The following is a 14,105-nucleotide window of genomic DNA, read 5'->3' on the forward strand; positions in this document are numbered from 1 at the left end:
AAGAAATCCTGGCAACACTCGAACACTTGGGCTGCTTCCTGTTTGAATTAATACGAAAGTAACGACAAAGACTCAAAGAACGCACTACAATAATTGTCTATGATAACTACTGTAACAAATTTCCACTATGTTCATCACTCTCCATTCCATCAATACGAACCACGATTCGATAGCAACCACGCTAAACATTCAAAATACGCACGAGTTGTTGCCAATAGAAATTCCGGCTATAACCACCAGATCGTAGCACACACCATACCATCTTCCTCATTCATCACTTTGTTAAGTCCATTGGACATTCAAAGGTACAATTTTGAGATCGTGCAGAAGGGAACAACCGCCACACTAAATTTAATCCAAATCCATCCAGTGGTTGTCGAGTTGAATCGACTCGACGATTACAAACGCCTTCTCGTTGTGCACTTCTTCCAATTAGAGGATAACTGTGGATCCAGCGATGAACTACATTAATATAGTGTGGTTATTGTAAGAATGTGAATATTCGGTTTCCAGAAACACATTTTTCCATTAAACATATTAGCAAATATTTTAAAACAATTCTTAATACAACGTTTCACCTACATACATATCTAGTAATTTAACACTTTAGCTCACACATTACAAAAACACACCTGTACTCACTGAAGTGCGGTGAAATATTTTAACAATTTTAACTAGTTCAAAACAAAAACATGTAACATATAATTTTATAATTATTTATCGCACTGGGAGAATTGGAAATAATGATAAACCCAATGCAATGACTTCAAACATGTATTTGAACTTGATGGGCTGGAATATACTGTTCAAGAGAATAGACTGTGAACTGACAGAAATAAACAAGAATCAACATAATGCATTGTGGTGCTACACTACAGGTTTGCAGGGGCTCTGCCTTTTAGATCTCATACACATGAACAGATTTTCAGCCCTTCACAGAATCAGGATGTCATTGTCTATGTAATGACAACTGGGAATCAGTATTAAACAACCAAAATGAAGGTTCAATATTTAACACCATCCTAAACATTTAAAGAAAAGAGGCCATACATACACATTACAACAAACAGATACTAGTCAAATAACAAAATAGTCTGGAAAATAGCAAAAAGGAGAACATAAAAAGTATTCTACAGATGTGACCCCCATTTATGAAGGTAAAAGAAAATACAATAACAAATCATTTCATTACTTATTAATAATTACAGAAATAACAATGACAGTAGAACCATAACAACAGAAGATACAACAGAGTACCTTACTCAGGCAATCCCTAGAAACTACTTATGCCCACAACAGTATATTAAATTAAAAGTAAAATAAATTCTCTCAAATAAAAGAAATCATGTAGTTATAAAATATCAAGAAATTTACTTGAAAGCTCCCGGCTAATCAGACTCAACAATAACAAAACATCACAAAAACTTGCTCGGCACATGTGTACACCAACAATGAATGAAAATTCAAACATATTGTGCAGAAACATTGCAAGGTTGCCATTACTGGTTAGTTTTGTATTATTTTCAAATACTAAATTGGTTGCATAACACTTGTCTAAAATAAACCTGTCAAGGGCATGTGATGAAAAATGCTTTTATACCAGATCCATAACAGATACAAGAAATTATTCCTGTTTTTATAGACCAATGCTTAGATCAGTTTCCTAACAATGCATTAGAATTTATTAGACACACACACTTGTTCTCGAGTTTCAAACTTTAACTCGGCCTTCTTCTACTGCTTTATTTTTTAATTTTGTTCCATTTTTAATTTTCAGGGCCCAAGGTGATGCTCTGCATAAAATATTTCATACATCACATTGATGCATGGTAGCCCCATTCTAAGGATAACCCTTATTACATTAATCAATTGTTAACTTTTTTACTTCCCAGTGACAGAGCCTTTCTTTTATGCAAATATGCTGCAATTTTTTTTGTAATTGGTGTTAAAACTCTTGATAAAATGTAGTTGAATGTTGCAACAAACACGTAAAAAAAACCAATTACTGCACTTCGGTATCATGTGCACTTATTCCTTCTTTTAACAATTCTGTTAGTAATTGTGGATTACCTTTAAGGTACAACCTGCCAACTATTGCAGCCAATGCCATTCCATGTACAATATTTACTAAATGCTTGCCAATGTGGCCTTTCATCCAAATTTTCTTGTATTGATGAATAGCACATAAAGTTACATGTGATACTTGTGACGGGAGTAAAAATAAAACTAGTAATGTGGCAGATATTTAATAAATTACACTAAGGCATTTATTTATGATATATAAGACAATACAGACATGACCACACTACTTACAATTCATGGTTAATGTATATTAATATAACATTTTAAACAATAATAAAAATGAGTCACAAAAATTCATGGTAGAGATACCTAACCCCTTGACGTTCAAGATTATAATTAGAATAAATGGATAATTGGTTACAATACCAAGAGCATATATCACTTTCTTATGAAACTGCTGAATTTCAACATGGTGTTAGAAATAAGCCCTTGCACATAATTTAAAAGGGGCCTTAGTAACTACATGGGAGCCAAATGAAAAAATAATTAAGCCAGCAATAAAATGGGAGCATATTTTAACAGTAGACTTGTAGAAAATAAACATACAAAAAAGAAAATACAAACAAAAATAGGGGGATAGGACCCAAGTAGAATTTTTCAATTTGATACTTTCAGCCATGCAATCTTGCTCAACAACATTCATCTGAAACCGAACCACTCGTACACCAACCGTTCAAGACGTCAGAAAACCAGTGATGTAAGAAAACACAAACGTAAAGTTCAACAATGTGAAGAGTGCTAATAAAAATTGAAATATCTGACCCTTCAACAAGTGTGCAGGGTAACATTTCTTTTTTACAATTTTCATTTTATGCTGGTACTTGTGGGTGTGTTATCATTCTGCTGGGTGCTGCACCAATACCATTCTAAGTCACTGTCACTTTCACCATCTCCACACAAAACCACTCTACTATAAAAAGATACCTCCTTAACCCCCCTCTTTAGATCTTACAGATAAAATGCTTCGAAGAGTTTATCCTTGCGCCTCCAGAGTTAAAACATCGCTTTACCTACATATTACTGTCCTTATCACTGTTCAAAAGCATGCAGCAGTTAATTATCTCCATCTTCCTCCTCTTCTTCCTCTGACTCTGCTTCAGCCAACCACATCAGCCACTGGTTTACCTGCAACAACCAAATAAAGTTCATACTTTGCTCACGCTGGACTGTATTACCAGTAACACACCGAAGCTGCTGCAAACCTTAATTCACTATGCATGGGAACACCAAACCAGATACTGCGTTGAATCCAGGCACAATGTCAGCTATGAGTGAGTGGTTCTGGTACAAAGTAGAAATATAATGGGAAGACACTTGCAGAAATACTTGAAGTTATAACTGTACCTTACATTCATAAAAAGAATTGCCCCCATTTCAATCCTAGAAAGTGTTTTATTATAAAGGTGTTGCTATACTAAAACCAACAGCTTCTCATAAAATAACACCCAGAAGGCAACGTCCATGATGAAAATCAGATATTCAGAATTCATGTTAATCTACAAGTACTGCAAATTAGTGAAATACTTATATTACACAATACCCTCAAAACAGAACATATTAACTACATGCACGTAACTAACTCCCTGGTAGCAGAGCCCGCAGGTTCAACAGAAACACCACCAAAGCCTGCACCAGCCATGATCCTGAGTCAACTCCCATCCTACCTCCCTAAGATCCATCTTGATGTTAACCTCACATCTCTTTCTTGGACTGACCAGTGGTCATTTTCCAGATATTCCATACCAAAATTCTGTATGCACTTCTTGCTTATCCTTCCATGTATGCTACATTCCCAGCCCATCGGAACCTCCTAGATTTCACTATTCTCACTGTGGCAGGTGACCCATATGATTCACCTAGCCCATTATGAAATGTTCTAAAATCCCCACCCATTTCATCCCTCATAGGTCCAAATATCTTCCTGATCACCATTTTCAAACACTTGTAATCTACATTCTTCCTTCAATGTAAGACAAGAAAAATTATTGTTTTTTGTATCCTGACCTTCAGTGTTTTGGATAACAGTTTTTGACTTGAATAAAAATAAGCGTTCCCCGAGTGTATTCTACTCTTAATTTCACCATGGACCCCATATACTTGTTATTGTTGGTCCCAGATACTTAAATTTTGAAACATTTTCAAATGATGTGTTACTCATAATTATGTTCTGCCATTGTTGATGATGTTGATACCGTATTATGCCCATGTATTTAGTTTTGTCCAAATTTACTTCTAGGCATATTTCCCTGTTAGCATGCAGGAGAGTTTCCACATTCTTGGTTCTGGTACCCACACCATCCCCCAGCAAACTGACATCACCATAGGCAAGTACCTGGTGCACACCATTTAATTTGAGCCCTTCCTAATGACATGTCCTAGAGCAAAATTAGAAACCATTGGGGACAGAGCATCCCCGTTTTAGGCCACTGTGCACTGGGAATGGATCTGACAGAAGATTACCTACATGAGCTCTACTAGATACCCATCCACACACATTGGATGGGTTGGTGCTCAAATGCACACTAGAATAAGGCCAACAAATCTGCCATTTTGCCATTACTGACACTGATACAAATGTAACAACATCAAAATGGAATATATATGCGTCCATCCACATTCCATGTAGCAGCCTGATGCTCATTGTACTGGTACCCTCAGACTTGTCAAAAGGTCAAGTACTTAGTCAATTAAATGATTAACTTCCCCAAAGTTTGGAAACACACTGATACAATTCACTTATATCATCGATTACATCCCTTATCAACATCATTAACTCATATGCATTATTAAATTTACACCTCTTCTGTGTCGCTTCCACCATTTGGGGGGGGGGGGGGACGTTTCAGAAGTTACATAATGTTTTCATCATCAGGCAGGTCTGCAACAAAAGACGCACCACTTCCAATAACTTTTTATTACACATAGAACACCCTACAAGGATCATTATACATATTAAGAAAAAAGTGTTCTGCAATGTTCATTTTTTAATGTAAGTTAATCTCAGACACAACAGAGAGCACTACATATGTAGCAAAATGATTACTTTTGTGTTTTAACATTTCATCCTTCAATCGCAGACACAATGCTTAGCATGGTAATTATATCTAAACATTTTAACAAAATAAAATGACACATATTATGGTCATAAGCCTTTCATGTACTACATGAAGATTGTTAGAACTGACCAAAACACGCAGCAGTCAAAATATACATTGCAAAAAACAAAAGTGCATAGACAGATGTTTACACAGTAGAATGTCCTAAATGAAGACAGGGATTACAGATTAGCCACTACTGTCATCATCCAGGAACAAAAATTACCTCCATCTTAATTGACAGAACAGCTAGAACTTCACACTTGCATCTGACAACAGAAGCACAGCCTGGCTTCGAAGATGTGTTTTATACAAAAATGAGATGTCGAAAGAAGTCCAAAATATGTATCACTTTAGTAACACAATCCCATCACAAACATTTATTGAAGAGCATGTAGACATTCACTTAAAGTCTACTACACACCCTCAGTATTAAAAAGGCATGAAGCTGTACAGTCTACTGACTGCAGTCAACAGCTGAAATGGTGATTCCAAATGTAAGTGTTGGGACAGAATATTGGCAGTCTATTCAAAATTCAGAGAACTAGGAAAAATTAACGTAGTCTGTCGTCATGTAACACCAAGCAGTACCAAAATTGTACAAGCAATAGTAAACCTGCAACGTTCTGGAATGCAGAAGATAAATTCCACAGTCTGCTATAAGCTAAAGCTTGCACGTGATAAAATGCTTTTTCATCCATGGTCATGATGCTATAACAATCATCAGATTCAATTAGGGTTTTTGTTCAACTACAGGAAACACTACATACTTATTGTATGCATGATATCTTACTTGGAATAGAGCCTTTCCCTTCCCAGGATAGGCATCAGTAATGTCTTCCTTCCACTTGAGAAACGCATCTTCCTCAACAATCTCCAAGTCATAGAGATTCACAAACCATCGTAGCAGCATGCCTGCAATAGAAACAACTCACATATTCCACAACCAAACAAGATAACCAACACTACAACCATCTTCAAATGTAGCTTAGAAAGCAATTCAAAAACAACAGCATAATTATTCCAACAATAAAAAAAAATTGTTGCATGGAGGCAAAGACTGTGACAGTATACATGCTTCACTCTAACTAACTAACTAACTAGATGGCTTACCGAACCCGAAGGTTCATCACCGAATTAACCAAAGCCCTCCACCGGACCCTGTCCTGGGCCAACAAAATCCAGTTTCCTTCAACTCCTATCTCCCATAGATCCCGCCTGAGATTATCCTCCCATCTACGTCTAGGTCTCCCCAGCGATCTCTTCCCTTCAGGTTTCCCAACCAGTACCCGGTGCACACCTCTTGTCCCATCCATGCGCGCTACATGTCCCGCCCATCGCACTCTTCTCGACTTAATCACCCTCACAATACTGGGGGAGCAGTACAGATTTTTAAGCTCGTCATTGTGCAGTTTTCTCCACGCCCCATCGTCTTCCCTCTTAGGCCCAAATATCCTCCTCATCACCCGATTCTCAAACACCTGCAATCTGTGTTCCTCCCTCTGAGTGAGAGACCATGTTTCGCACCCATACAAAACAACAGGCAAGATTATTGTTCTGTATACTTTAATTTTCAGGTTCTTAGAAATCAGACGGGAAGACAAAATATTTTGGACTGAGAAGTAGCAAGCATTTCCGGAATTTAGTCTCCTCCTAACTTCCTCACAAGTATCATTTTGATTTGTTATTGTTGTTCCCAAATATTTGAACTTTGTAACCCTTTCAAAGGATTTATTAGCCACCCTAAGATAATTTTGCCCGCCTGTCTTCTGATGACGAGATACTAACATGTACTTAGTTTTTTCTGAATTTACTTCCAGCCCCACTTGTCTACCAGCCTCTAGTAAAACTTCTGCATTCCTCTTTATTGTATTTATATCGTCCCCCAATAAATTAACATCATCAGCATATGCCAATAGCTGATGTGTCCCATTCAATTGCAAACCCTCCTGCCTACCTTGGACCTTCCTGATGGCGTATTCTAGCGCAAAGTTAAAGAGCAAGGGAGACAAAGCATCTCCTTGTTTTAGACCGTTCATGATGAGGAATGTCTCAGATACATATTTACCTACTCGAATTTTGCTACAGGTTTCATTTAAGCACATTTTTATTAGACCCACTAGCTTCTTTGGTATACCAAATTCAATAAGAATATTATATAGCACTTCTCTCTTCACAGAGTCATAGGCTTTTTTGAAATCTATAAATAACTGATGTACGGTCCCACCAAACTCCCATTTTTTCTCTAGTATCTGACGAATGCAAAAGATCTGATCAATCGTTGATCTGTTTCGTCTGAACCCACACTGATGATCCCCAATAATTTCATTCGCATATGGGGTTACTCTTGCCAAAAGAATGTTGGATAGAATTTTGTATGAGGTTGATAGCAGCGATATTCCTCGGTAATTACCACACTCAGTCTTGTCCCCCTTCTTATGAATAGGAATAATTATGGATTCCTTCCATTGTTGTGGCATCTCTTCCTTATCCCAAATTAACTGAATAAGCTTATGGATCCTCATATGCAACCCTTTGCCACCTGCTTTAATTAATTCGGCCGGAATCTGATCAATTCCTGGAGATTTATAACTTTTCAACTTCCCAATGGCTAGTTCCACTTCATCTAAGCTAGGTTCTGGCACCAACAGTTCAGCTGTATGTATTTTAATCTGTCTAATATCACCAGTCTCATGAACATTTAAGAGCTCGCTAAAGAAATTTTTCCACCTATTCACAATTTTTATTGGATCTGCAAGCAAACTGCCATGATCATCCTTTACCAAATTAGTCTGGGGTTGATATCCTTTCTTAAAGTTATTAATGCCTCTGTACAGGTCTCTGATGTTTTTTCCCTTATTATTTGTCTCAAGTTCAGCAATTTTGCCCTTCAGGTATTCCCTTTTCTTAGTCCTAAAGGTTCTACTAGCCTCACGTCTCACGTTACATAGATTATCCGCATTTGTTTTGTTTGGGTTCTGCAACCATTGAAATTTTGTTTGATTCCTTCGATCTATTAATTTTGAACATTCATCATCAAACCACGGTTTATTTTGCTTTCTCCTGTAGTATCCTAGTTTCTCTTTTGCTGAAATTTTGATGCAGTTTCTGACATTTTCCCACTCCCTGTTGATGTCCACACTTTCATTATCCTCATTTGTCTCTAAAATTTGAAACCTATTCAAAATTTCAACTTGATATTGTTCCTTTGCCTCTCCCTCACTTAATTTTTTCAAATCAAATCTTTCTGTGTCATTCACTCTAGCCACTTTTAGTAACCTATTATTACTACAAGCCAAGAAGTTGCGCCATCCCTACCAAGATTCAAACTCAACTAATTATAATAAGGGGAAAAGAAAAAAGATGTAGTGACAATACTCGCACCCACAAAAAAGGTCAAGTTTCTACTATTTTATTAACAACCATCTTCAAAGCAGGTGCAGCTGGGCAGGTCCATGGACCAGACCGCAGCTTCTTTTCCCAAGATAGAATCTGCACTTCCTACTTTAAGTGGGCAGTAGATTCAAAATCCAGGTTACGTATAAACCGATCACAGCCGACAACTGATATCGATGGAAATTTCCACTGAGGGTGCTTTCATTTGCCTCATCTCCTTTAACCCTCAGACGTGGTTTTACGTGTACACACGCGGGCATTTAAATTAAAGTTCTTGTGGATTTACGTATAAACACGCGAGCCTCAAAGCCTAATTTAAAACGCCCATAAGTATGGAATAAATAACGCCAGCGCGATGAGGTTTGTTCTCGCCTGTTGTGGAAATAAAGCTCTATGTGTATACATGTGGCAACAGGGTTACATTCCAATGACCTGCAAGGGAGAGTCTAAAAATAAACGCCTGACCTGGTAGTTTACAATGGCTTTCTCTTCGACAAGTCGACCCTTGACGGAGCTTGAAGAAATACAAGTTTTAAATGAAGTTTTAGAAGTTGATAGTATAAGTGAATATAGTTCGGACGATGATAGTGTATTTGACATTGATTATACACAGTTTGTGACACCGGGAACTGTCGTGTTTAGCGATAGTGATTGTGATAATGGTAGACGTGGTCGACATCGTACATGCAGGTGTGGTTTCCAACAAGTTTTTGTGGGAAAATATAGACTCATTTCCTGCTTCACGAGAAGCATTTTGTAATGTATGTGGTCCCCAGTTCGACACTGCTGAACTAGATGTCGTGAGTTTATTCGAAAATATTTTCGATATAGCACTTGTGCAGCACATTGCTGATCAAACCAACAGATATGCTCAGCAAGAAATATCAAAAAGTGCCAATCCTCTCACATTTCGCTCTAGGATTAGGAAGTGGCAAGATGTTACAGTGGACGAAATTTACGTTCTTTTGGCTCTATTTATGTTGATGGGCATTGTGCAAAAGCCTACACTTAGATCTTACTATTCAAAGAACCGGCTGTTGTACACTCCGTTTTTTTCTGAAACTAAACTTCTAATCGACTTGCTTCCACTGCTCACACATCTCATCTTATAAGGTAAGATTATAAAACCATCTTTTAAGAGGATTTCAGTGAAAAATTCATAATTATATCTCATATAGTTCAAAAGTTATGAAAAAAAGAGTATTTTACAGCAAAATTTAAACGGGCATTTAAAAAATACTACCGCAGGAACAGCACGACAGCAGTATATGCGGGGTATTTAAACTACCACGTCGACGGGTTAAGAAAGTTTGGCTTCTTGCAACATTCCAGAATTATGAAACTTCCACCCTCACCCTATTGTTATAATAATTTTTGTTCAGGCAATGCCCCAGCCTAAGTCTCAATCTGACCAATTAGGGCGAATCAATTTTAAGTTTATTTTGTTGCAAGAGTGTTGCATCATCTTGAAAAAAGGAATCCTTCCTTGGCATGGGCGACACAACAATCTCATGCCAGATTTCGAATACAGCATATGCATTTCCAACATTAAGGTAGAGAGGCATTATGGACAGAGGTGTCACACATCCTGAAAATGATTTAAAAAATTACATAATATCTACCAAGAAGTTTTCTGGAAATCTTGCACATCTCATGCACGTCTACATTTCACACACACTGTCTATACACTTTTTAAAGGTGATCATGATCATAAGACCAAATCACATCTCTGTGGTGAGTGTTGTTTTTTGTCACAAAGTGCAAAGTTACAACACGTTAAGGCTGCGACTGTCAGGCTTCAGAGTGCAAGCACTACTGAGACAGACACATAAGAAATCTGCTACAAATGCCAAAAACTTAACACAGATGATTCATAATTCACAGTCCAATATAACAGTATTAAAGGGAGTTCACAAAAATGTCATCCATGTCAAAAATATCTGTTCCAGAATTTCAACTCAGACATAGTTCAGCATGTCACATGAGACTTAGTGCCACACCATTCATGATACTGTGAACGATTCAAGTGACTTACAGTGAGGAAAAGACTAACTGATCAACAGGGTAACTCACAACAACCACAACAGCAATATACTTCCATCACTGCATCTTTCCATGCTCTCTATGGTCTTCACAACATAGCGTGCATAAAGAACATCTTATAGGTCTGTCCATGTCTGCCTGCCCCATTTTCCTACAACAGTGAGCCCGGAGGTCACTGTTCTTTTTAATGTCCTCTGTAGATTACACTTGTCATCATTGTGAATCCTACAGTTACGCCCATTTTTATTCTTACATATTATTCCTGTTGTTAGGAAATTTCAAGCACTTGTTTGACTTTTTGTGCATAGTGTATGAAAAGTACATATTGTGGTTATTACTGGTCCTGGCATTCAAGGCACACACTCCCACATCAGAGCACATTGCACAATTTCATGTGCACAGCGCAGCCTTTCTTTAGTGACTGATTCAACTGTACAAGCTTCACGTTACCTTTCGGGAAGTGCAGCGAGTAGCAGTAGACCTGCAGAGCGTACACAGCCACCACCTGCAAGTCCGTCTGTTCATGGAGGAATGCCTGCAGCACCAGCTTGAACTTCTCCAGCAATGCCTTCTCCTTCTCCTGCAAAGCCTTCTCGGGGACTGCGTTTGGGTCACATCCCTCAACCAGCGTAGATTCCTGTGACAAATCACATCACACATGAAATGCCAGCTGGAGTAACAGCATCAATGCTACACTAATTTTAAATCAGGGACATTACAGCTAAAATCTCTTCTTTCACTATCACCTAGTCTACATGGTATAGTATTGGAATCTACAAATTCCATAATCAACATTTATTTATATGAAGGTGATGCAAGACCGTGAAATCAAGGTTCTTACCAACAATAAAATGGATATGTACCTGATACAAAAAATACATACAGAATTTTGGCGGGTGTTTGGGTTTTATTAATACCGACGGCCACATCACAATATACACAAACACAAACTTTGGGAAACAGCAGAGAGCAAATGTTTCCAGAGGACTAATGGATACAATAAGGAACACCTGTGATACATGGAAGAGATAGCAGAAAGAGCACATCCAGAGAAGAATTTCATCTGGTATGTCATTCAATGTGCAAATGGACGAGATAACAAGTAGAGGACAAGGACAAGATACTTGACTGTGAAAAATTATGGTCAAGTACAGCAGCCACTCAGGTGAGTATTTCCTCCATCCTGAGCTCTTCCCTATTATTAGTGTTTTTAATTCCATTCCTCATGGGTCTTCCCCATTAGTGCACTCACAAATTTCATCCCTACTGCTTGTAGCTTGCTCTCCCCTCCCCCACAGCACACATCATTGCCACTGCTCCATGTAATAGCATCTTTCTACAATATACAACAAATATTATAATTTTGCATTTTCTGTCTCACATCTTTATTCTGTATTAAACTGTTGGCTAAATGATAACATTCTGAAGCCTTTGCAACTCTCCTATTTACTTCATTTTGGAGGTTGCCATTTTTCTGTCATGCTTCTTTAGGAGACAAATTTATTTACCTCTTTTTGTCTCTTTTCAGTTCATTGTCATCAATGTGTTCTTTTCCCTCCATTTATCAATAGTTTTAACATTACAATCCTCTCTAGGTTTACATGCAGTCCATATTTCTTCCTTATTCTATCCAGTGAGTTAGTCTTCTCTGAAGGTGATTCACACCTACAACCCATATTACAATATTATCTGCAGATATAAAAACATTTAAATTTATTTCTCAAATTTTGTTACAAATTTCACTCAAAACAGGATTTTACAATGATGGTGATAATACACATCCTTCTCTGATACCTAATCCGGTATCAAACCATGGCCACCCCTCGTTGGTCATAATACAGGCTCTTTTCATATGGTTTTTCACTATTCTCAAAAAACCTGTTGAAATTCACAGCTTTCCCAAACTTCTCCAAATTTCTTCCCTTCTCATGACAAACATTCTTCTACACATCATAAAACATCAATAACCATCTTCCATATTCCAAATTTGCAGAGTGGACCCAGAGTAACATACAGCTTCAGCCATGTCTCTGAAAGAGGTGTGGGGATGATGGAAAGGTTAGAGGGAAGCAAGAATGCAAGAAGTTTGTTTCAATAAGTATGGCATAACTGAAAACATTTTTCACCTTAATTCTGACACAATCAGTGGCATTTTCATGCACTTACTTTTACACTACAATGTTTTTGTGGAGTAAGGAACCATACAACACAAGCAATGCAGGCACACACTTTAACCCCAACACGCTACTTCTACAGCTTAAACACAATAATTTCTCATGCGACAATAAACAAGGAAGGAATGGTTTATCTCTCTGTTTCCACTCTGTCACAGGTCTCCCTTCTTGTAGACCGGTACAATGACGCCTTTATACCAGTCCTCTCGTATCCTGCTTTCTATCCAAAGTTTCCATAAGAGCGGATGTAGCCACCGTGTTGCGACTGACTGCACTGCATTAATCCCTTAATCATGCAGAGACAATTCTTCATATTCTGGTGATTTATTATTTTTCACCTACTTGCTATTTCTAAATAACCCTGTTATTTTCTGTACTGTCCTCACCATCATTTTGTACATTTACTCCTTATAATATTCCATAATCAGGTACAAGCCTCTTCACATCCCACGCAGCACAACAGTGAACTGTATCAACAAATGTAAATTGGACTTCCAGTGGAGTCCTCAGTACATGAGTGCAATCTTTTGCGTACAGCACTGTACATTATTCCTGTGCAGTTCTCTGCACGAGTGATGCAAGCACAGTGATGTTTCCCTAGGCGATTAGATATCTGAGACAGCACATAAATTTATGTATCTTAAAACAGGAATAAAATATGAAAAATTCATGAAAACATACTGCAAAAATACCCATATATACAAAGAACGTTTCTCTTAATTGCTGGATTATAGAATATCTCATACTGACAGAAATAATGTATTGTATTGCAATCTGAATAAAGCAACAACTGTATTACATACAGTTTGCATAAGACAATTATAATTTTCACATACCGATTACATGATATATAAACTTGTGTTTCTGGTTCATATCACTGCACAAAATATTAAGAAAGATGCAGAATTTTCCCTGGCTTTATGCGGTTACATTTAGAGAACCAGAACAGCTTCCAGCTAGCTTGTAACTGCAGCCATTTAATTTGCACCTGGAGGGTTTTGTACCACATCAAGAAACTGAAGCTGAGGGGGCATGCCTCCAAGAAGAACAACTGTACGTCTGTCCCATGCTTCTTTTAGCTGGCGAATAATCAAATCATCAGCCATTCAACATGTGAATAGCCAGTATATTCTACCACCACACACTACAACATTTAACATCAAGTTCAGACTTAACCACCATATTAAGGAACACGGGCCTTTCACCTGCATTTCTGATTTGATACTGCAGGCAGTCCAACCATGTTTCCACTGCACACTATTCACATGCTGGTGGCACATGCAACTAACTTCTAAGCACAGTCCATGTGAAGTTT

General features: G+C 37.7%; 1 protein-coding gene across 1 annotated transcript in view; it reads right to left on the reverse strand.

The window, feature by feature from the left end:
• Positions 1–2,244: 2,244 nt before the first annotated feature.
• NAT1 (N-acetyltransferase 1) overlaps positions 2,245–14,105 on the reverse strand; it is a 36,846-nt gene continuing 24,985 nt past the window's right edge. Inside the window, exons 15-17 of the mRNA XM_022069741.2 lie at positions 11,067–11,253; positions 5,971–6,092; positions 2,245–3,207 (exon numbers count right to left, since the gene is read on the reverse strand). Coding sequence (XP_021925433.1) covers positions 3,136–3,207; positions 5,971–6,092; positions 11,067–11,253 — 381 coding nt within the window. The 3' untranslated portion in view covers positions 2,245–3,135. The remainder of the gene's footprint in view (positions 3,208–5,970; positions 6,093–11,066; positions 11,254–14,105) is intronic.

Source organism: Zootermopsis nevadensis, unplaced genomic scaffold (assembly GCF_977971745.1).
Source record: "Zootermopsis nevadensis isolate Lab colony 2312 unplaced genomic scaffold, Znev_1.0 Znev_ptg000003l, whole genome shotgun sequence".
NCBI lineage: Eukaryota > Metazoa > Arthropoda > Insecta > Blattodea > Termopsidae > Zootermopsis > Zootermopsis nevadensis.